Source organism: Lucilia cuprina, chromosome 5 (assembly GCF_022045245.1).
Source record: "Lucilia cuprina isolate Lc7/37 chromosome 5, ASM2204524v1, whole genome shotgun sequence".
In the NCBI taxonomy this organism is placed as follows: domain Eukaryota; kingdom Metazoa; phylum Arthropoda; class Insecta; order Diptera; family Calliphoridae; genus Lucilia; species Lucilia cuprina.
This window is the reverse complement of record NC_060953.1, coordinates 48,343,364-48,368,166: the sequence shown is the minus strand read 5'-3', so window position 1 is coordinate 48,368,166 and position 24,803 is coordinate 48,343,364. Positions and strand designations below refer to the sequence as shown.

The 24,803-nt window shown below is 26.8% G+C and overlaps 1 protein-coding gene and 1 long non-coding RNA gene across 7 annotated transcripts in view; one reads left to right on the top strand and one right to left on the bottom strand.

The window, feature by feature from the left end:
• The window catches only part of LOC124420465, an 80,015-nt gene that overhangs the window by 33,231 nt on the left and 21,981 nt on the right, over positions 1-24,803 (bottom strand). The gene's annotated exons all lie outside the window — the stretch shown is intronic.
• On the top strand, positions 403-23,210 carry LOC111686363 (vesicle-associated membrane protein 2). Of its 6 annotated transcripts, none has more exons than XM_023448725.2 (7): positions 403-496; positions 1,113-1,816; positions 9,231-9,317; positions 13,588-13,741; positions 17,077-17,235; positions 17,303-17,354; positions 19,765-19,805. In XM_023448725.2, the coding sequence occupies exons 3-7, from the start codon at positions 9,277-9,279 to the stop codon at positions 19,779-19,781; spliced, it is 423 nt and encodes a 140-aa protein (XP_023304493.1). In that variant the 5' UTR covers positions 403-496; positions 1,113-1,816; positions 9,231-9,276; the 3' UTR covers positions 19,782-19,805. The 6 variants fall into 6 exon arrangements, with proteins under 6 accessions (XP_023304493.1, XP_046809295.1, XP_046809294.1 ...); XM_046953339.1 differs by lacking the exons at positions 9,231-9,317; positions 19,765-19,805 and adding exons at positions 13,102-13,187; positions 22,734-23,210 and having other exon boundaries at positions 479-496; XM_046953338.1 differs by lacking the exon at positions 19,765-19,805 and adding an exon at positions 22,734-23,210 and having other exon boundaries at positions 479-496; positions 9,234-9,317.

Sequence of the window (24,803 nt, the reverse complement as noted above, 5' to 3'; positions counted from 1 at the left end):
CTATCTATCTATCTATCTATCTATCTATCTATCTATCTATCTATCTATCTATCTATCTATCTATCTATCTATCTATCTATCTATCTATCTATCTATCTATATCTATCTATCTATCTATCTATCTATCTATCTATCTATCTATCTTCAAATATAACAGATTTCTTTGGGAAACTTATTCAATATTAATTAAGAAAGATTCAGCTATAAATAAAATTACTTTATATAAGTTTTGTTCACACCCAGCTATTTTTCTTTGCGCCTGCTTATTCAGACGATTTCCATACTGATAAAATAGCTGTTACTTTTCTATCCCATATTCGGCCCTGTAATAGAAAAGGACAACTAATTGTCAACAAAAGAATTTCGCCTTTGTTATACTAAAGGTACATGCCAACACATACAAAAAAAATATAAAGAAAAATTGCATATAACGGTACTAAAGGAGAGCTTTTCACAGATAAAAATGGAAAACGAATTACAGTTGGAAAATTTGATTGTAAGTGTTAAGAAACTAAAAATATAAATTTAGTTGAGCGGAGCTCTAGTAAGATTATAAAAAAATATATATAAAAATAATTTTAATTAATAAAAAAAAATTTAAAAAATATATTAAAATTATATAAAAGAATAAAATTAATAAATTAATATAAAAATTGCAGTTCAAAGTTAAAATAAAAGAAAATATTTGCCAACAACCTACACAGTTAGCATATCGATAGAAAATTATGGAATTTTTAATTCACATACTTATATAGTTTTTTTCACAATGACGTTTAAGTGAAAATTTTCATTGATTTTTTTTTTTTTCGCTACTGCTGCCAGCAAAATGAAATTTAAATATACATATATATAAAAAAATTTGTTAATATTTCTAGAAAAGTTAATATATAATATAAAACACTTATAATATTATATAGTATATTAAAAAAAATTAAAAAAAGAGGACAGAATAAGTTTTTTTTTATATAAAAAATTATTAATAAAACAAATTTAATAAAAAATAAGAAAGATTTATTTTAAACAAGTTTCAAACAAAATTTTGCAAAATGTGTTTAAAAAAAAATTATATAAAAAATTTAGAAAATTTTTTATAAAATTTTTTTTTCTTTCAGCAGAATTCCAGTATATGTATAAAACTTTTACGGCGAGTATAATATAGAAACAAAAAAAGTACGAAAGCTTTTTGCTTCTCTACTGTTTAAAGGACTCTCTCGCCTGTGTGTGCGCTTTGGGTCTTTAGAAAACACAAAAAAAACTACTAGAAAACAACAGCAGCAACAACAACAACAATACAAAATTGACTTCATTGAATGAAAATATTACAACAAAGAAAAAAAAACAAGAGCAACGTCAACAAAACCCCTAATAGAGAATAATATCTACTAACAACGAAGTGTATAATATACTCTGTCTCTCTTTCTCAATCTATATATTTACCGTTATTATTGACTACCACCACCCTATACTACTCAAATACAAACTCTAAACAATTATCAGTTACTCAGTCAGCGAATAACTAGCGAGAGCAGCAGCATATTTTATCATTAGCAAATTTTGCCGTGTGAACCTACATACAAACTTGTCATTGTCATCGTCGTCATAGTTGTTTCAACGAAGAACAACAACAACAACAAAGAAAAATTGGCCAACTTTAGCTAGTGTCGGAATATAGTATCCCCTAAAACGAAAAGCCTTTCATTTGAGGAATAACAGCAGTTTTTCAAATACCTCCCCAATCTATCCCTCACACACTCACACAGTCTCTCGTTTTAAGTCAACTCTATTGAATAAAAAAAAAAACAACAAAAATTAACATGTAAGTAAAAATATTGATTTTTTCAGTTTTTCTTCTATATCTCTTCTTCTCTCTACTGAATTTTTGAACTTATTATAAATCTGCACTTGTATACAATTTATTCATTTCAGTTTTAATTATTTTTTCAATGAAATTTTCTTTATTATTAATTTTTTCCTTTTATGTTTTAAAGAAAATCCCCAAATTTTGGAAAAAACCACTTTGTGCATTAATTGTGGGCCAAAACTTATTGGCGTTTTATTTTCGCCCAGTTTTTTTTATGGTGAAATTTTGAAATTATGTCAAGCGAAAAAGGTCTTAACACACAAATTTGTTCGATGTTATTGTGAGATTATTTGCAATGGAAATGAAATAAAATTTTGCAAAATTTGCAAGAAATTTTTGTTTAAATAAAAAATTTCACTTATTTTTGTTAAAATACTTTAAAATATATCTCTCCTGATAAATATAGTATAACAAGGTTACAAAAATGTAATACGTATTACTAAAAGCTTTAATTTATTTCAAAATCGTAAGCTGAAAGTCCATACCACACGTTTTAGGCATTCTCGATTTCTATGCGTCTGTCAAAAAAGTAAAATCGATGTATTTGTATACTGCAAGTGTCAAGTACAAAAGCGCAAAATGCTTAAACTAAATTTATTTTCAATTTTTATAAACGTTACAAGCGGCTGTCAAACATGTCAGCTGATTTTGACAACTTACATTATATTTTTTTTTACAATAAAGCTAAACGAAATGCCACTAAGGATAATCGTTGTCAGAGACCCACAAATTTCGAAAGGATTGAGCAGCGCTGAATACGAGTCTGATTTTCTCCATCACATTTGATATAGAGAGAGATTTTATTGAAATTTGTAATTAGACCATTTGTGGACATTTTTTGAGACGTTATAATATCGAAAAAAAATATTTATAATGTGTACTATAACATCTGAATGCCTATTCTGCTTAGTTCAAAATAAAGGCTCAACATCTGATATACATACACTGAAAAAAATCCATGCCTAATATATACGAAAAATGTCGTACATTGTACGAATCGTTCGTTGTTTCGCACCATGAAATTCTTTCGTAATAAGTATATACGGAATTGTAAGAAATATTTTAGTATAATACAAAATATTCTTGAAAAAATTAATTTACATAAATTGAAAAAAAAAGGAATTTTGAATAAATATGGTAAAATTTACGAAATATTAATTTATTCAAACATTTTTGTTCATTTTAAAATAAATTTTCTAATTTTAGTTCAAAATTATTCTCCACACGAATTTTCATTTTTTTTTTATGAAAATAATTTTATGAAAATAAATTTTATAAAAATGTTGTAGTTTTATTTAATCATTATGTTTAATTTTGCTAAAATTTAAGAAAAAAATATTACGAAAGATTTTCGTACTTTCGTAAAAATAGAAAAGGGTTTAATTAAATAATATTTCGTATTATACACGAAATTTTTGTAAATATTACGAAAATAGAAGTTATGAAATTTTTTTTCGTAAAGTTGAGCATGGATTATTTTCAGTGTACATATCTTCTTCTTGTTAATGTATCTTCTTCTAAATGTTAAAAATTACTTAACGATATCAGTTCATTTGTTAACTTTAACCGATGATATCTCAGAAACTTAAGCAGATTTTTAAACAATTCAAAAAGCATATTTCAGGACACGATATATCAAATCCCAGATGTTATGAAGATCGTATCAGATTCGGATATAGTGCGGCTAAATCCTTCAAAAAAGTAGATCTTAGACTCTGGGTTAAAAATTTTTGTATTTGCACAATTTTACTCAAAAATTTGAGACGTATCTGCAAGATAGACTAATAAAACTTTTGACGCGTCGACATCAATAATAACGTGAAAATTAATCCGACCAGATCTATGCAATCATTAAGTACATTAGAGGAACGAAAGGCATAGAGTAAAAAAATTGTTCTCTGATAGGTTTGTTTTTATATACTTGTATGAGTATATGTTCGCGGGGGAAAAAAGAGTAAAAGAGAGCTTATTGTTTTTCACTGATATGATACCTCAATGCTGCCCAAGCCCACTTAGTATTTAAATATATAAGGGATACCAAAGTATGGAGCTGATCTTATAAGTAAGAGTGCGCCGACCTATTATTACCAGTATGATCTGGATTAAAATCAAACGTAGTATTAATTCCACTAAATATTTAACGTACCATTTAGATGACCAGCTATTTTAACATGTGTTTGGCCTACGAGGAATTCAATCTTCATCCCATAGATAACGAAGAGATAGCACTCTTTCGCTTACAAAGGGGACACTAAAGTAATGATTGTCTTCACTCTCGTTTACAAAGAGTACATCCGTGACGAAAGATGAAATTGCACTATTGCTCTACCAGGTGGTTAGGCCTAAGAGAAAATAACCGTCTTTTTTGGATGCATTGACTCTTTGTCGAACTTCTGGCTATGCATAGATAATTGACTCCCTCTACTTATTTTTTATAATAAGGCCCCTACTTCTAACTGTCCGGCATCACATATATTTCGAAAATTTCTTAATTTCTTATTAAGTTTTTCATAGCGTAGATTTCCAGTATTTTTTGCCACCTGGTTAATATACTGGCTCTGGATCAAATATAACAAATTCAAGTGTTTACTAAAATACTAGAACACAGATTTACCTATAAGTTTATGTTCTGCCGGATCACAAGGAAAGTACAATCGATCACTCTTGATCCCAACTTTCTTAGTCACATAATGTTCTGATATCCTCGTTGATCATAATATCTATTCGTTTATTTCAGATTATCATTTGACAAGAATTATCTTTTACATTTTAAGTTCCTTCATAGTATTGGATCTAAACCTTAGGCTATTACTGGTACAAGAATGATTTTAAACGGTATTATGTTCAATTCATAAAATCAAGGGTCTGCTACTTAATTTTTGTTATCGTTAAGTCGTACAGGTACTAATAACTTTTAAATTTTCTTTTAGACTAGCCTAGGATCAGATATTGAGAGATTTTACTAAAAAAAATCTAATATGGGTCCAGGTCATGTCAATTGTTAGGCAGTAAATATGAAGAAGATCCATCACTTCTCTAGTAAAATGTAAACGAATTCGTAAAGAGCTAATTAAACTTATTTAGAACTTATTTAGAACTAAACGTTAGATGGAAGAATATTCAGTTAAGGCTTACAGTCCAATAAGGACTTTCATCCTTATAATTTTCGTTCCTAATTTTCTGATTCGATTTACCTATTTTCGCCCGTATGTCTTCCTCGCAATGTATGTAAACTACACAAATTTAACAAGAAAATTTTATAAAATACGGATCTTCTATTGCACCAGCAACCCCATATATCTTAATCACACTTACTAAGGAACTTACTATTCAATAACTACTACATACCGCCTACATTACTTAGAAGGAGTTAAATAATGACGTACAAGTACCTATTGACAGTTTATTTTCAAATGTGGTTTTTTATATGACCTTGATGTCTTTCCACTTTAGAAAATTACTCAAATGTCCAGAATGAAATTCAACAAAAATAAAATTTTAATTTTCCATTTAAAAGATTTTTAAAAATTTTACACCGATCTGGTCAGATTATCTTAATAAAGTAAAATAAACAATGCGAATTCCTTTTGTTTATATTTTTAATTCTAACTATTGCTAGTTAAGACCTTTTTCACCTGATGACAACCTCCTATAATCAAACAAATTCACACATATAAACACTCCTCCTTTCTGCAGGACATGCTCAATACTTAAGTTGACCAGTGTTTTTATTTTTTTACTTTTATATAAAAATTTTTTTAGGGAATTTAATTGTAATTTATGGTAAATTATAATACAAAAGAAAATCGATTTTTAATTATGATTCATTTATTGATTTTACGCAAATGTTTTTTTATATTTTTTATAAAAAAAAATAGTTTTTTTCTTTTATTATTTGGCAAAAGAAAGTAACATTTACACATATACACAAACATATATACAAATATTAACAAAGAGAAGAAATTACATCTATACATATACACACTTCAGTAGTATGTGTGTATACTAATAAAAGGATAATTTTTTTTAATTCATAAAGTTATTTATGGTTTATTTTAGGTTTGAGAAACATAATGTCCATACACAATTCCTGCTATAAACTATCAATAACTTTATCAATCATTTATGAATATAGAGAAACAAAATATCTAACACAATTTTATTTCACAATTATTTATCAAGTGCGTAGTAGTTTTTATAAATAAAAATATTTGGCTATCATTAATCTTATATACCCACCATCAAAGCCTGTGACGTAAATTTAAATTCAATACAAAAGTCAGCCCTATAATATAGACTAAGGTCTTATGATGCCTTTCTTATCGTTTCATCATTTTTTATAGTTTACTGTTATAAATGAGTTTACACCGAACTGTATATTCAAATATCGGATATGAAACATTAATGTTTTTTGGGAACAGGAACTTAATAAAATAAAAACTGCAAATTTAAGTCGAAGTGCTCAGCGTAAGTTCCTGGCGCATAGCTCTTTCTCACGGTGGTACTTTTACAACCACTGTAACATAATTTTTTAGTCCCGGCCAGACTAGAGGTATTGTCCACCTCTTTATTCCCCGGGGTTTGCAATAACACCAAAGTGGAGGCTTCACCAAGGTAACATGCCCCCGGGGGGAATATAAACCGGAATATAAAGATTTCGAAAAAGTGATAAATTTCTTGAAGAAAAACATTTTTGAGGAATTTTATGTAAAATTGGATTGTTAATTTGGCCGACGTTATAGACCTGTTGTTCGTTCACTTCTTTAAATAGTGATGTAATCACAAAATCAATTTCCTAAACTTAGTCCCCAGACATGTGCAATCAGATTCTCTGAGGAGTGTAATGTCGTTAAGATCTCTTTTTTTGGTTTTACCCACCGCCAGATATAATGGCGAAAACATAGCAGCGGACACCGTGTTGCTTTTAAATAACAAAAAATTATGAAATCATAACCCAACAGTACGACAAAGAGTCAATGCATCCGAAAAATACAGTGATCTAACGTCTAACCCCGGATGTTCTCTTTTTATCACGGATATTCTCTTTTTGTAAACGAGGGTGAAAACAATCGACACTTTAGCGTCCCCTTTGTAAATGAGAAAGAGAGTGGATTGACTTCCTCGTAAGACAAGCATATGTTAAAATAGCAACTCATCTGGACAATCGGTGGCTAGGGATAACCCTAAGTAGTATAGGGAGTTCCAGACTGTCCGAGCGAACTGTAGTAAAGGGTTATGATCAAGCCAAAATATTAAATATAATCAAAGCAAGTTATATAACAGATTATAAAATAACTGACTTCTTTATCCGGGATTTACTTAGCATAACCCGGAGAGATCATATTATGCCGAACGTTTTTACGTAAGTAAAGATGCCATCCAAATTTACACACAACGGATAAAAATTAAATAAAAAAGTCGGCTGTGGAATCTATTGGAATAAGTTAAACTTTCGACAAGGCTGACAGATCACTACAGCACATTTCAAACCAATGTAATGGGCATCAAAATAGCCGGAATCAACATTATCTTATATGACTGTTTGTAGAACCAATATTAGATCCCATGAGAATATGTACCAACTATAAAAATTGTTCAAGAATGCCGGGCAATCTCTTAATATATACGGTTTCTAGGATTCACCTGCTTCTTGGTCTACATATTTAACGGTGATCTTTTTCAATCACTGGGTGAGCTTTGTTATAACTCACTACCGCCCCATTGTGTATCTTACACGCAGGTGGCAATTTACGTAAATGGAATTCCCGGTCCACGAAAAAAATTCAATCACCAAACACTAACTAGAAACATCGGTCTGCCAAAAAGAGATTTAGTCAACATCCACACATTTTTCAGGCAACGTTGACCAATAGGATTAGGAAGAAATTAGGTGTGATCACAAGTGGTATCAAAACGGGACCAAGAACTAGACCCAATATAGCTCACATACTATACGCAGCTACCACAGCAAACTATCTTTCCCATCTATCACTCATGTTTCTAATCCATTCTCTTTGGGTAAGTTTAACATTGTTGGGTTTCCCCCCACCCCTTTATATCAAGAATACACGTACTTTTGTTGTCCCTTATTTGCGAGTGGTTCAACACCTATATAATTCAAAACATACCTCTGAAAGAATATTCGTCGGATAAGACTCACTTACAGTCTAATACAAACTTTAATTTATCCTTATCACGCGATATTGCCTTCTGTCTGTTCTAATCCAGTTTATATATTATCTTTAGGAAATCCGATCTTATGATGAGTTAGACGTTGGTTTATTTATACATCTCGAGTTTCAATCTAAATCACCAGAACAGCCAAAGATTTCTTCAGATATTTATTCTAATGTTCCGCTTGACTATGATATTTTATTATTTTATAAATTCCCTGCAGATTTTATAAAATACTTTTCCAGGCCCTTGCTCGAAGTAGTTCTGATGGTCCTACTTATACAAATATATATGTCAAACTTCCTTTAGTGGTTTTATATTACACTTTTAAAAGAAATCCACCAAATTATAGAAGTAAAATTCAGAAGTAGCTCATATATGGGGAATAAGGGTCAAATAAGGGCCCACGTTCACCACACTTAATAATAAAATTTCATTCTGCATAAAACCAAATTGTACAACATTTTAAAGCGATTACTGCAACAACAAACAAAAATGACTAAGTCCAATATTTTACCAACTTGTTTGATGGTGGGTATTGAAATGATTTAAATGGATTAAAATTTTTAATGAATTTAAATGATTTTTTAAGAATTGGCTTTAGATGTAATAAGGAAATTGTGCATCAATTTTATATAGAATTTAAAATTAAGGGTCCACTATGTGTGTAAAATATTTAAATTTCGAATAAATTTAGTTTTGAAACAAATTACTAAACCGCTCAGATATTTCAAATGTTTCTAGAAATAATTTTTCATATTTTTGAATTAAACTATTTATGTAATTGGTACTTCAATCTGTTCAAATGAAAATAACAAATTTAAAGTATTTGAAAAGTAACAAATTATCGAAATAATTATATTTGGAAAAAAAATATCTCAAGCGATTCTCGAAATTCAAAATTTTCGAAAAAAATTTAAATCGATTTCAATTAAAGTTATTTCAAACTCTATTCCATTTACCAGCAACAAATTATCTAAACAATTGTATTTTGAAAAACAGATTAATTCAAACTATTCTCGAAATTCAAAATTTTCGAAAAATTTAAATCGATTTCATTAAAAATTATTTCAAAATCTATTCCATTTAATGAAACAATTGACTTTTAACAAAAAGTGTTATATTCCAAATTTACTTAAAAAAAAACAAATAAATTTTTCAATAAAAATTAACAAAAGAATTTTTGGGTTAAAAGTAGCCTTCTGGTCTTCTAACGCACCTAATAGCCTATAGTCCAGAAAATGGAAGGTGAAGCCAAAGAAGGAAAGGAAAGTGAGCCTCAGTGAGTATCAAAGACATCAGTATCAATGATATTACAAACGTTTTTTTTATAATATTCTTAAAAAACTAAAATAACTTATAGTTGAAATATACAAAATATTAGACCCGAAATCATATAATTATTTTAACTAATTGCCTGATTTAATATATGAAAGAAAAAAGAAATTCAGCTGTAATTTTTAATTTCGCAAAATAACAAATCGGATGTTACGAAAATACTTAAACATACATAATTTTTTTTAATCTAGTGCCTTAAATAGTTAGATTTTGTTGTTATTAACCCTAAAAGGGTAATAAATTCCATTCCTGCATTTTTTTCAGATTTGAAAGTTTTACAGTAAATCTTTCAAAATTTTCTGAATAAACTCTACAAATCTGATGGGAATGTGGTCCAATAAATAATATAAATACATTTTTTATAATATTTTGCATGAAATAATATTTTTATAATTTTTTTTTTTAAATTTCGTTTAAATTTATAACCATTATTTTTTGTTTAATCTCGTAATGTGTCTTTCGGGAGCCATCGACTAAAAGTCACTGCCCTATTTATGTCCAAAACGTTTTGTTTTAAAGTTGTCGTCAAGCAAAAATTATGTTTTTTTTTTTTTTTCAAATATATAGAAAAATTTCAAAATTAAAAAAAATAAAATTTTTGAAAAATTATAAATTTGTAAAGACTTTTTAAAAATATCGCTTTCATGATTTTTATTAAATTTTCTCTACTTTCTAATACATTTTCAAACACTTTAAAGAAAATTTTCCGAAATTTCTCTTTTTATAGAGAATTTCCAAAATTTTATATTTTATAGAAAACTTTTGAAATTTACTTTTTTCTTAAATAAATTCCTAAATTTCCCTTTTATGCAGAATTAAATAAATAAATGTCTAAAATTTCCCTTTTATGCAGAATATAAAAAAAGCATTTTTCTGGAAATTTAATTTTAGTTTCCTTTTTTATAATTTTTCTTTTAAATTTATAGAGAATTTTGAAAAAATTTCAAATTTGTAAAAAATATTGAAAAATATTTTCAAAATTTCTCTTTTTCTCGAAAATTTTCTAAAAATGTCATAATATTTTCTTTTTTATAAATCTCTTTTTATAAGAAATTTTTAATAATCTCACTTTTTGTAGAGAATTTTGAAAAATTTCTCTTTTTGTAAACAATTTTGAAAATATTCCCTTTTTGTAAAGAATTTTAAAATATTCTGTGAGAATTTTCCTTTTTATAAAATTTTCTTAAATATCTATTTTTATAGAGAAGAATTTTTCCTATTTTATAGAAAACTTTAGGAAATTTCCTATTCTAAAAACAATTTTCAAAAATTTCCTTTTATTTAGAAAATTTTCTTAAAATTTCCCTTTTATAGTAAATATTTGAAAATCGCACTTTTATAGAGAATTAGGAATTAGTAAATTTCCTATTCTAAAAACAATTTTCAAAAATTTCCTTTTTGTTAAAAAATTTTCTTAAATTTTCCCATTTATAGTAAATATTTGAAAATCGCACTTTTTGGAAAAAATTTTCCGGTTTTAAAATATTTTTAAAAATTTTTCGTTTTATAAAGAATTTTGTAAAATTTTACATTGTAGAAATTATTTTAAAAATTTCTCTTTTTATGAAAATTGTTTAAATTGCCAAATTTTATGAGAATTTTCCTTTTTATAGAATTTTCTTAAAAATCTATTTTTATAGAAGAGCAATTACTAAAATTTTTTTTAAGAATTTTTAAAAATTTTCCATTTTATTGAGAACTTTTGGAAATTTCCCTTTTCAAAACAAAATTTTCTTTAAATTTCCCTTTTATTCAGGGAATTTTTTAATATGTCTCTTTTTATAGGAAATTTTTGAAAAACAAACTTTTTATAAAGAATTTTGGAAAAACTTTTTAAAGAATTTTGAATTTCTATATAGAGTTTTCAAAAATTTCCCTTTTTTTGTAAAAAAATGAAAAATTTCGCTATTTAATAATAATTTTTAAAAATTTCCTTACTTTTAAAAGAAATTTTTTTTAATGTGAGAATTTTCCTTTTTATACAGAATTTTCGAAAATTTCCCCTTTTGTATAAAATATTTTAAGGAATTTCCTAATTTTTCCTATTTTATAGAAAACTTTAGGAAATTTCCTATTCTAAAAACAATTTTCAAAAATTTCCTTTTATTTAGAAAATTTTCTTAAATTTTCCCTTTTATAGTAAATATTTGAAAATCGCACTTTTATAGAGAATTAGGAATTAGTAAATTTCCTATTCTAAAAACAATTTTCAAAAATTTCCTTTTTGTTAAAAAATTTTCTTAAATTTTCCCTTTTATAGTAAATATTTGAAAATCGCACTTTTTGGAAAAAATTTTCCGGTTTTAAAATATTTTTAAAAATTTTTCTTTTTATAAAGAATTTTGTAAAATTTTACATTGTAGAAATTATTTTAAAAATTTCTCTTTTTATGAAAATTGTTTAAATTGCCAAATTTTATGAGAATTTTCCTTTTTATAGAATTTTCTTAAAAATCTCTTTTTATAGAAGAGCAATTACTAAAATTTTTTTTTTAAGAATTTTTAAAAATTTTCCATTTTATTGAGAACTTTTGGAAATTTCCCTTTTCAAAAAACAATTTTCTTTAAATTTCCCTTTTATTCAGGGAATTTTTTAATATGTCTCTTTTTATAGGAAATTTTTGAAAAACAAACTTTTTATAAAGAATTTTGGAAAAACTTTTTAAAGAATTTTGAATTTCTATATAGAATTTTCAAAAATTTCCCTTTTTTGTAAAAAAAATGAAAAATTTCGCTATTTAATAATAATTTTTAAAAATTTTCTTACTTTTAAGAGAAATTTATTTTAATGTGAGAATTTTCCTTTTTATACAGAATTTTCGAAAATTTCCCCTTTTGTATAAAATATTTTAAGGAATTTCCTTTTTTATAGAAAGTATTGAAAAATTTCCCTTTAGAAAAGAATTTTTAAAAATGTCCCTTTCTTTATAAATTAAAAATTTATCTTTCTTTAGAAAATTTTCATAGAGATCTCGTTTTATAATATTGTTTACAAAAATTTCCTCAATATAGACATTTTAGACAGTTTTGAAAAATTTCCTCTTTTGTATGGAATTTTTGAAACATTTTTTTAATAAAAATTTTTACAAGTATCTCTATTTTATAGAAATTATTAAAAAACTTCCCTTTTGTAAAGTTTCTCAATAACTTTTTTTAAAAAAATTATCTTTTATATAAAATTTTTGAAAATTTTTTAAAAGATTTTTTGAAAATTTCACATTTTATAAAAAATATTGAAAAATTTCCTTTTAAAGAGATTTTTTGAGATTGAAAAATTTCCTTTTAAAGAGATTTTTTGAGAATTTCCCATTTCATAGAAAGTATTGAAAAATGTCCCTTTTTGTAAAGAATTTTTGAAAAGTATCTCATTCTCTTTTAAATGAAAATGTCTCTATTTATAAAGAATATTTGAAAATTGTGCATTTTCTACAGAATTATCAAAATATCAGTTTTTTAAAGACATTTTTTTTAAATTTCCCTTTTTATAAAAAATTGCACTTTATGTTGTGATTTCAACTTTCCTTTCTTAAAACAATTTAAAAAAATTTCTTTTTGAAATCACATTTTTGCCGGCGTTTTACTAGTTCTACCAAAAATTGCTAAAAGTAAAACTTTGTTCCTTTATGATAAGGAAATTTGTGCCTCAAGGATATCTCGGGAGACCTATATAAATTTAATATTTTTATTTTGCTATAATAATTTATTTTACATTTTTTTATTTTTTTATAGAATTATTTTTTCAATAAAACATAATTAATTTAACTCTTAAAAACTCAAAATCAAAAAATGGGCAAAAAAGATAAAAAGAAGGAAGAGTAAGTTGAATATTTTCAGTTTTAAAAATAAAATATGGAAACATGCTTTGTAATAATATCAAATATAATTTTTAGAAAAGGCTAAATGAATTCAAATGAAAATCTTCATTAACAAGTAACTAATATTGCTAAATACTTAATACATAATATATACAACATATTTAGAATATATACTTAATACTTAAATACATAACTATATACTTAAAATACTACTTATTATACTTATATTTATTATTTTATAAATATTTTCTATTCTATTTCTTTTTGGTAAAAAATAAACTTAGTTTTTTCTTAAACTTTAGTTTTTCCTTTTTTATTATTTTTATTTTACTGCACTTTTATTTTCAAATCTATTTAACACAAAATACTAATTTTGCTTAAAAATGTTATAAATATATAGGGCGGATCCAGCACCAGCCGGAGATGCACCACCCGCAGGTGAGGGTGCGCCAGCCGGAGAGGGTGGCGATGGTGAGATTGTTGGTGGACCACGCAACCCTCAACAAATAGCGGCACAAAAACGTTTACAACAAACCCAGGCACAAGTTGATGAGGTAAGATTATATATTGATTTTAAAATACAATTTTCAGAACTGATTCTCTCTTTTAAAGAAAGATTTATAAATTTTTTAAAAGAATATTAATAGAAAATGTACGATAATTTTCTTTTTACAAACCATTTTTAGGTGAGTTTCAAAGGGTTGTATTGTATACCAAGGTATACTATATCCACTCACTCGGAGACCCAAAGGTCTATTTTTATTCTTTTTAATGAAGAATAACGAACAAGAATATGAAACGTACGTGAAGTCTTATAAAAAAGTTATGTGATATTCCATGCGTTTGACAAAAAAAGTATATATTTTTTGTGTTTTAAAACAATAACAAAGTAAGATTGAAACAGCTGTTTGTATGTGTTTACATAAAAATACATCCCTGAATAATTTCTAAAAAAAATAGAGAGAGCCATAAGACTGTCAAATTTTGCTTAGTTCTCTCAATGTGTGATGGTTTAGACGATCCCATTCGTACTCTTCTACACAAAATTTTCACAGATCATTTTACTTGTATACCAGTGTGAAGGCAGCTTTAGAGAAAAGAGAGAAAAGTAAGATATAGTGAAAGAGTAAAAATTATTGTCTGCCATAAAGTACTACATATAGAAAAAGGGGAAATGGTAGGGAAATTCCCATTGTCCGGCATTTGAATAACTAAGATATTCCCCTAATGAAACCGAAAATGTCGTCAATTCACATCCTGCTACATCTCCCAGTTCTTTGTGGAATCTTCTACCTAGTCATTTCAATATCAGACTTTGTACTCTGGGACAGCTGTATAAGATATGCCCTACTGTTTCCAGTTCCTCTTCGTCCTCACGTAACACGTACAAAAATCCTTCGTGTTGCCGATCAATTACCCCTAAAGGCCCAAATTACCCCTAAGTACTATTAGGAATTCACTCTTCCTGTCCATTCCTAATAGTATTCAGGTTGCTTTCAGCCATAGCACCCAAGTAACCCTGAGATACGGCCTACTGTGCCAGGATCGGTTAACAGAGATTTGTCTGTTGTAATAACTGACAGGGGGTTTTACAGAATTATCCCTACTAATTAGATCAAGCTTTCAGCCTAATCTGGCCAATTTATTTGCGATCCCGTTTAACCGAATATTACAATACCCCGCTACCCAACACAGTCTCACCATACACAAACTTGACTATCTACTCTTCTGCAGATAGTTACCAAGCTGGAATGGACTATCAACATATATCGTGAGAACCGACCCTCTTGTAATGTGTGTCTTAATGTTGTCCACGGCTTTCCAGATCGCACAGATCTCCGCCTGGATGATGCTACATTCGTCCGGTACTCTATAGGACACTCTTATGTTATCATCAAACATATTTACTCCGATCCCTTTACCACATTTCTTCTAAGATCCGGTAGATCCTCAAACAGTACTGTGACCCTAACCACTCGTCCCTATCCCCTTAGGTTAGGTTGATAATTCTGCTATCAAGCATCGATAGTTTTTTTAAGGGAATTTCCTTTTTATAAAAAAAATATTTCCTTTTTAAAGAGAAGTTTTCTTTTTTAAAGAAAAGTACTCTATATTTCCCTAAGGTTAAGATGATAATTCTGCTATCAAGCATCGTTACCCTTTTTAAGGAAATTTCCCTTCTTAAAGAAAATTATCCATTGTAAAAGAGAAGTTTTCTATATTAAGGAAATTTCCTTTTTTAAAGAAAATTACTATTTTCATTTCACATTTTATCTTTTTTAAATGAAGGTTTTTTGACAATTTCCCTTTTTATATAGAATTTTCGAAAATTGCACTTCATTGTTTTACATTGTTTTTTAAATAAAATTACTATTTTTATATCTCATCTTTTTTTCTAATCAAGTTTTTTTTTGACAATTTCCCGTTTTATATATTATTTTTGAAAATTTCCCTTTTTACAGAGAAGTTCTCTTTTTAAGGATATTTAATTTTTTAAAGAAAACTACGTGTTTTATATAAAAAAAATTCCTTTTTTAAATAAAGGATTTTTTTCAATTTCCCTTTTTATATAGAATATTCAAAAAATGTCATTCAGTAAGTTTGTATCACATTTGGCTTTATTTACAATTTCCTTTTTATATAGAATTTTTAGAAGGAAAACTACCTGAAGCTTTCTTTTTTAAAGGAATTTCTATTTTTAAAGAAGACGACGCGTTTTTATCAAATTTTAATTTCACCCTTTTAATAGAATTTTCGAAAATTTCCCTTTTTATAGAAAAGTCATGTATTGTAAGCTTTCTTTTTTAAGAGAATTTCATTTTTTTTAGAAAATTATCCGTTTTATATCACATTTTCCCCTTTTTAGATAAAAATTCCTTTTTTATAGAATTTTCGAAAATTTTCCTTCTATAGGGAAGCTTTTTGGAGGTATTTCCTTTCTTAAAGAAAATGTTTTAAAAATGTCCCTTTTTATAACAGATTTTCGAATATTGTTTTTTTCATTCCGTTTGTAACAAATTCAAATATTCATCTAACCCCCGTTAACACCAACTCCGGCTATCCTTTAACCGGTAGATATTCTGCCGGTAATTTTTGTACGAAAACTGTAAATTTAATCTTACGATAAAATAGATAATAGGGGTAAGACCCATAAATATATACATATTCTGGGTCCTTATTACATTCTATGACGATCTAGTCATGTCCGTCCGTCTGTCTGTTGAAAGCACAATAGAGTCCAAATAGAAGTAGTTAGTGAGCTGAAATTTTGCACAAATACTTTAGGTTTGTTTGGGTTTACGATTTCTCCTAGCCCCCATATAAGGCCCCGTTCAGAAAATAACTTTATCGCTCTCGCTATAGCGGTGAAATTCACCATAAATATGTTTCATAGAAAGGCGGGATAATTGATCTTATCCCGCATATAAAGTTCTCATTAAGGAAATGACTTTAATGCTAATATCTGATCTTAAGAAGAAATTCGATTTAAAAACGTTTTATATGAACTTTTTCTTAAATTTTAAGAGGATGGGTTCATAATTGGCCCCTATATAAGGTCCTGTTTAGAAAATGACTTTAACGCTCATTCATTAACGTTTAATAAGGATGGGTCCTTAATTGACCCTAAAGTCATATAAGGTCCCCTTCAGAAAATGACTTTAATGCTCATTGCTCACTTAAAACTGCGAGTACAGCGATGACATTCGACATAAACAAGTTTCGTATGAGCCAAAACCTCTCTACTAAATTTTATACGGATCAGTCTTAAAATGATCCTACCCCCCTATAAGGTCCCCTTCAGAAAATGACTTTAATTTAAAATTTTTTTCCAAATTTCACTTTTTATAGAAATTTTCTTATAATTCTCATTGATGTTGTTTGTTTCTAGGTTGTTGATATTATGCGAACAAATGTCGAGAAAGTACTCGAAAGAGATCAAAAACTTTCCGAATTAGACGATCGTGCTGACGCCTTACAACAGGGTGCCTCACAATTTGAACAGCAAGCTGGTAAATTGAAACGAAAATTCTGGTTGCAAAATTTGAAGGTAAAATTTTATTAAATTTACATTTTTTTTATTTTTTTGATTGATTGTTTTATTTTTTGTAATTTAGATGATGATTATTATGGGCGTTATTGGTCTAGTTATTGTGGGCATTATTGCAAGTAAGTAACTTTTGTAATGTGCTTACGTCATAAAGTTTTTTTTTGAGAAAAAAAAAAACAAAAAAGGCAGAAAAATTAAAAAAAAATTAACAATTTTATGTTAAAACAAACAACAACACAAACATATCTCAACAAATCATTTAAATGATAATGAAATCATTAAAAAAATTACATTACATTAATTAAACTTTAACAAACATTTTCATTGAAATAATTAACATTATTTAACATGAACATTAACATTAATTATTAATACAATTTAGTTAAACATTATTTAATTTAGAAAAATTTTAAAACTATTAATAAAATTTTATTTTATTTATTAATTTTTAAACATTAACTCATTAACATTGAAAACATTTACAAAGAAAAGAGAGAGAGAGAGAGAGAATGAAAGAGAATCAATAAAAATTTCTTCAAAATTTATTAATTATTGTCATGATTTTTATTTAAATTTATATTTCTTTTTCTTTTAAATTTTGTTTTCTTTTTTTAGGTAATTTTATGTAGATTGCTAGTTAAAAATGATAATAAATTATTAATAAACATTTGTTAAACAAAAAAAATTTGTTTAAAGTATATGGTCAACGATTGGTTTAAAAATAAATTATTATTTCAAAATCATAAGAAAATTCAAGGCAAAAACTCATAAGGCTTTATCCCCTTTGAACAAAAATTGGATTAATTTGAAACTCCTTTAACTTCTAACAATCATCATTATAAGATCATCGTTTTTCGAAAAATTTAAATTAAATTTGTTTAATAAAAACCAAAAATCAAGAGCACTAATATTATTGCATTGTCCTCAACAAAGGTTTAGTATAGAATGTATTTTCAAAATTTTATTTATTAATTATTTTATATTTTCCATTATATTTGTTTTATTTGTTATTTTAAAATTATTCCCTGTGTTTGTCCTTTTGTGTTGTAATTTCATTTATGTTTGTGTTAACGTTATTTGTTTGTCTCAATTAAACTTTTAATTGCCAAAAAAAATTATTTCTACATATTATATTAAACCTATTTGTTAAAATCCTTAACCTAACTGCTCCCATTGCATAATTAGTTTTGAAAATTTATTACTTAATTATATACTTAAATAGTCGAAAAACTCCTTGCCCTATGTTTTTGTAGTTTGATGTTAGTTTTGTATTTTTAGTGATCACATTTTTTCCCTCAAATCAATTAGTCCAAAAAATATTCACTTAAATATTCACTTTCAACTTTGACACATTTAAATATTGTCTTACTAGCATCACCCATAAGAATTCATAACACTTGCAAACAAATTGAAAACGTTTTGTTGTTATTAAAGATTTTTTAATCATCATGTCAATATGTTTAAAACTGCAATAACATTCAAGTTGATTCTTCGTTTAAAAATTCAAAAAAGGATTTCACTCTGAAAGATAAAGGAAAGGAATTCCCTTTTTCAGTCTTATGTTAGTTAATATGATTACATTTCCAATTACATTTGCAGAAATATTATTTAAAGCAATTACTTGAAATTGTAATTGGTCTGCCAATTACAATTATTTGTAATTGAGAAATTTTTAATTACAATTACAAGTAATTGTAGTTCAGTTCTAGTTCTAGTTCAGTTCTAGTTAAGTTCTAGTACAGTTCTAGTTCAGTTCTAGTTCTAGTTCAGTTCTAGTTCAGTTCTAGTTCAGTTCTAGTTCAGTTCTAGTTCAGTTCTAGTTCAGTTCTAGTTCAGTTCTAGTTCAGTTCTAGTTCAGTTCTAGTTCAGTTCTAGTTCAGTTCTAGTTCAGTTCTAGTTCAGTTCTAGTTCAGTTCTAGTTCAGTTCTAGTTCAGTTCTAGTTCAGTTCTAGCTCAGTTCTAGCTCAGTTCTAGTTCAGTAGAAAATCTTCTTTATAAAAATTTTGAAAAAAAAATTTTTCTATAGAAAAATTTTTGAAAATGTCTCTTTTTTATAGAAATTTTTTTAAAAATTACTTTTCTTTACAGAAAATGTAAAAAATGTTTTTTTTTAAGAAAATTTCAAATTTATTTTTTATCAATTTTTTTTATATTTTATTTTTTTTAGAAAATGTTTGAAAGTCTCTTATTTTTATTAAAAAGGAAGGAGTCTAATTTTTACACTAAAGACATATTTTTAATTTAATAATAAATTTGTTCTCTAGTGCAAAAATGTTGTCGATGATTTATGCTTTTTAATAGTTTTTTATATTTAAAGAATTTTACAAAGAAAATGTTCAAGGATGTGTATAATCATTTAGGCACCACTGTAAAATTAACATAATTTCAAGTAAAATCATTTTCATTCACTCAGTTTTAAATATTTCACAAATTTCAAATGATCATGAAAAACACTTTTAAATTTATAATAAAAAAGAATACAATTTGAAATGGTAATTTACAAATCTAAATCAAAATCAATTTTTACAGAGAAAGATGAAGAGTAAAAAAGCAAACAAGACAAAATAAACAAAAAAAATTAAAAAAAAAAACAAATAAAAACTTAACCCAAAAAACACTCTAATTAAAAACAAATTACAAGGTAAACTAAACAAAATAATTAGCAATTTAAAAAAAAAAAACAAAAAGTATTGCTAAAACTATTTTCTTTATACAGTAAAAATAAAACCAATTAAACGACCTATTTTAGGAGCACTTTTCATTTAATATTTTTATTTTAAAAAATTTTACTTTAAATTTTAATTTAATTTTTTTTTAACCAACATCATTATGATCATGAGTATTTGAAAATATTTAAAAAAAAAACAAGGAATCAATCACATCACCACTATTCATTAAAAATCCACCAAAAACAAACATGCTTTTGTTTTATTTAGACTCCTGGTTTGGCCATGATAACAGTGGTACTCTACCACAATCACCATCACCACTACAACCATCAACCAGTAATGTTATTGTTGACCATGGCAACACTGGTCAGGTATTGGAATCGGCGGTGCCTGCACCCCATGAACATGTACCAGAACATGAACATGAACAACAGCAACATCATGAATTATTACCCGAACACACATTACAAAAAACACCCACTGCGAACGAAGACATAATAAAATCAACCACTTCAGAATAAAATTCGAAAAATCAGAATAAAAAAAAATAATCTAAAAACTGAAATCAAAACCTTCCCACAATAAACTAAAATCATAATATATATTTTTTTAACAAAAAAATAAAAAAAGAAAATCACACAAAATTGTAAGCACGCTTGAAAAATTTTCAAATTTTGAAAGTATTTTTTGTTGTAATTTTATAACGATTAAAAAAAATTATTCTTAACCTAACAAATAATACTACACTAAAGGCATAAAACTGATTAATAAGGTTAAAGTAATTTTTTTCACTTTTTTCCCTTAAAAATTATAATAAAAAAAAAATTAAAAACTATATACTCAGTTTTATGCCAATTTATTTATAATTTATTGGATTTGCATGCTATTTTTTTCGTAATTGATCATAAATGTTTTTTATGTTTTTTTATATTGTTTTAAAATTTTATTTTTAATGCACACAACAATTGTACGAAAGAAACATTTAAAAAATAATTGTTCATCAAATTTTAATTGAAATTGTAAATAATTAAATTCTTTTAAATGTGGAGTATTGGTTAATAATGAAATTATACACAAGAAGATGGTTGTAAGAAAAACATACTCAGGTTCAAAAACCTCTCAATCTTAATAACGATAAATACTTTAAAAATCCCTTGATAATTGTCTATGGTTCCTCGAATTCTCTACATCTTGATCGTAGTTGTGACTTAACACTGGACCCTTGATTAATGCCTGGACTTTAGTCTTTACATTACATTACAAAAAACTATATTCAAGACTATAGCCTTGACTTGAGACTTGAATGTAGCCTGGACTTGACTATAGTCTGGGTTATTGACTATAGTTTGGATCATAGATTTTACTATAGTCTGAACAATAGACTCTACTACAATCTGGATTACTTGACTTTAGTCTGGACTATAGACTTGACTTTAGTCTGGACTATAGACTTGTCTATAGTCTGGACTATAGACTTGTCAATAGTCTGGACTATAGACTGGACTTGACTGTAGTATGGACTATAGACTTGGCTATAAACTATACTGTATACTTGACTTTAGTTTGGACTAGACTATAGATTTGAATATAGTCTGTACTAAAGACTTGACTATATTCTGGACTATAGATTTGACTGTAGTCTGGACTATAGACTTGACTATAGTCTGGATTATACTCTTGAATATGGATTTGACTTAAGTGCGGATTATAAACTTGACTATAGTCTGGACTATAGACTTGACTATAGTCTGGATTATAGACTTGGCTAAAGTCTGGATTATAAACTTGACTATAGTCCGGACTATAGTCTTGACTATAGTCCGGACTATAGTCTTGACTATAGTATTAAATATAGTCTAGACTATGGACTTGACTATAATCTAGACTACAGACTTGAATATAATATTGACTATAGACTAGGCTAAAGTCTGGACTATACTCTGGACTGTACTATAGTCTGGACTATAGACTTGACTATAGTCTGGACTATAGACTTGACTATAGTCTGGACTATAGATTTGACTATTTGGACTATAGACATAACTATAGTCTGGACTATATACATGACTACAGTCTAGACTATAGTCTTGAATAAAGTTCGGATTATAGACTTGACTGTAATCTGGACTATAGACTTAGATATTATCTTGACTATAGACTTGACTATAGTCTTAGCTACTGACTTGATTATAGTCTGGACTTTTTGCACTATATTCTGGACTAAAAGCTGGCAAATATTCTGGACTATAGGCTGGACTATATTCTGAACAATGATCTGATCAAAAGTCATGACATGTTTCCAAGGACCTTTGAGAAATTTAAAAGTAAATCGGATTTCAAAAAATAAAAACGATTTCATTAAGTTTATGAGATGACATCGGTTAAAAATATAATATAAAGGGCAAACATAATGCTTTAAAGTATATTTCATTTTATGTTTTTAGTCTCGAGTAAATAGCAATTGAAATATGCTCTTTAATGACAAATATGAAACAAAACTTTAAAGCTTAATTTAGTATTTAATAAACATCAAAGCAAAACTTATAACGACAACATATCAAATCGCTTAAAAACAAAGCTGCGATATATACAGGACTTCTATAAAATTAGAGTGAGAAAAACAGACATAATGCTTTTAATAATGTGTAATCATTGTAGATATTGTGTAAAGCTTTTTTTCATATAATCGATAAATAAACCGAGTAATTTATTATAATAATTGTATATTGAATATAAATGTATGTTTCAAAATCTTTAACCCCCCCCCCTTTCACAAACAGCAACTAATGATAATAAACAAATTTTTCTTTTTTTCTCAAAATTTAATAGATAAACTGGGCTTAATAGGTGGTGAACAACAGCCTCAATATCCACCACAATATTATATGCCGCCACCACCACCCCAACAGCAGCCACCACCACAAGCGCCAGCTGCTGGTGGTACATCGTCATTGGTTGGAGATGACAAGACCCATGTTGAACATGGTGGCGTATAAGTACTAAACTTTGTAAACGAAAACCACAACAACAACAAGAACAGTGTTTAAATTGCTTAAAAATAATACAACAACAACAAAATATTCAAAATAAAATCATATTTTTTTGGTAAAATAAAACAACCATATTATAATAATTAATTATTAATTATAATACTACAAAAAAACTACTAAATAACTTTAATATAAAATGGAAAATAAAGAATTACAAAATCACCAAAAAGAAAAAAGAAAGATACACATAACCTCAATAATAAACCAAAATAGAAAGACATGGAGTTAAACACATAATTAACAAATACTTAACAAATAATGGAAAATAAAAAAATAAATTATTAATTACAATGCAAATAATATAAAAATAATAATATGATGATGAAAAGAAAAAATTAATATAATATGCAAATAATATTTAATACACTTTTAGAAACAAAAACAACAAAAAAAACAAACAATTATATTTCAATAAATTTATTGCAAAGAAATGAAAACAAACAAAAGAATACTTGAATCCAAAGAAAACAAAATCCTTTAATTTTAATTTAATTTAATAATAATAATAAAAACCAAAAGAAAAATAAATCTTATAAACTTATAAACAAAATGGGAATTATTACTACATACATACAATATTATAATTATTATTATTATATACTTAATAATGAAAACAAAATGGTGTATAAAACAAAAATTTAAACAAAATGAAAAACCAAACAAAAAAAAACCTAGATGATTATAAACAATTTATTTATGGTTGCATTATTTAATTTCAAAATAAATAAAATTATTATTAAATATAAATAAATAAAAAAATAAACCAGAAAATAATTATTTATATTGCTTTTGGGTCTTAGGAATAGGTATAAACTGGATTTAATGGATTGATAGTGGGCGTGGCAGTTTTCATTAGCAGATTATATTAAATCAATATGTCTACAACAATAATATTTTTCGGATCCAGTTTAGTATTTAGAAAGCGCGTGGATGATGACCCATATTAATTAAATATAAAAATTAGAATATTGGCATAATTGTTATGAAGTTCATGAAGAATGGCCACGCCTCTTGAAATGTATTTCTATATGAAAAACCATTACAGGTAGATTCCTTAAATTGTACATGGATATGTAATGTATATCAACAATTTAGGAGAAATATATATATTGTCTACAACAATAATATTTTTCGGATCCAGTTTAGTATTTAGAAAGCGCGTGGATGATGACCCATATTAATTAAATATAAAAATTAGAATATTGGCATAATTGTTATGAAGTTCATGAAGAATGGCCACGCCTCTTGAAATGTATTTCTATATGAAAAACCATTACAGGTAGATTCCTTAAATTGTACATGGATATGTAATGTATATCAACAATTTAGGAGAAATATAGCCGGACTAGAAATAGGACTGGACTATAGACTTGACTATAGTCTGGACTATAGACTTGACTATAGTCTCGACTATAGACTTGACTATAGTCTAGCTATAGATTTGACTATAGCCTGGACTATAGACTTGACTATAGTTTGGATTATAGACTTGACTATAGTCTGGATTATAGACTTGACTATAGTCTGGACTATAGACTTGACTATAGTCTGTACTATAGACTTGACTATAGTCTGGACTTGAAATAGGACTGGACTATAGACTTGACTTTAGTCTGAACTATAGACTTGACTATAGTCTGAACTATAGACTTGACTATAGTCTAGACTATAGACTTGACTATAGACTTAACTATAGTCTACACTATAGACTTGACTATAGTCTGGACTATAGACTTGACGATAGTCTGGACTATAGACTTGACTATAGTCTGGACTTGAAATAGGACTGGACTATAGACTTGACTTTAATCTGTACTATAGACTTGATTATAGTCTGAACTATAGACTT

Coding starts and splice junctions, on each gene's coding strand:
- LOC111686363 (XM_046953338.1), top strand. CDS start 9,277: ATGGAAGGTGAAGCCAAAGAAGGAAAGGAAAGTGAGCCTCA. Junction 9,318..13,587: donor GGAAAGGAAAGTGAGCCTCA/GTGAGTATCAAA, acceptor ATAAATATATAG/GGCGGATCCAGCACCAGCCG. Junction 13,742..17,076: donor CCCAGGCACAAGTTGATGAG/GTAAGATTATAT, acceptor GTTTGTTTCTAG/GTTGTTGATATTATGCGAAC.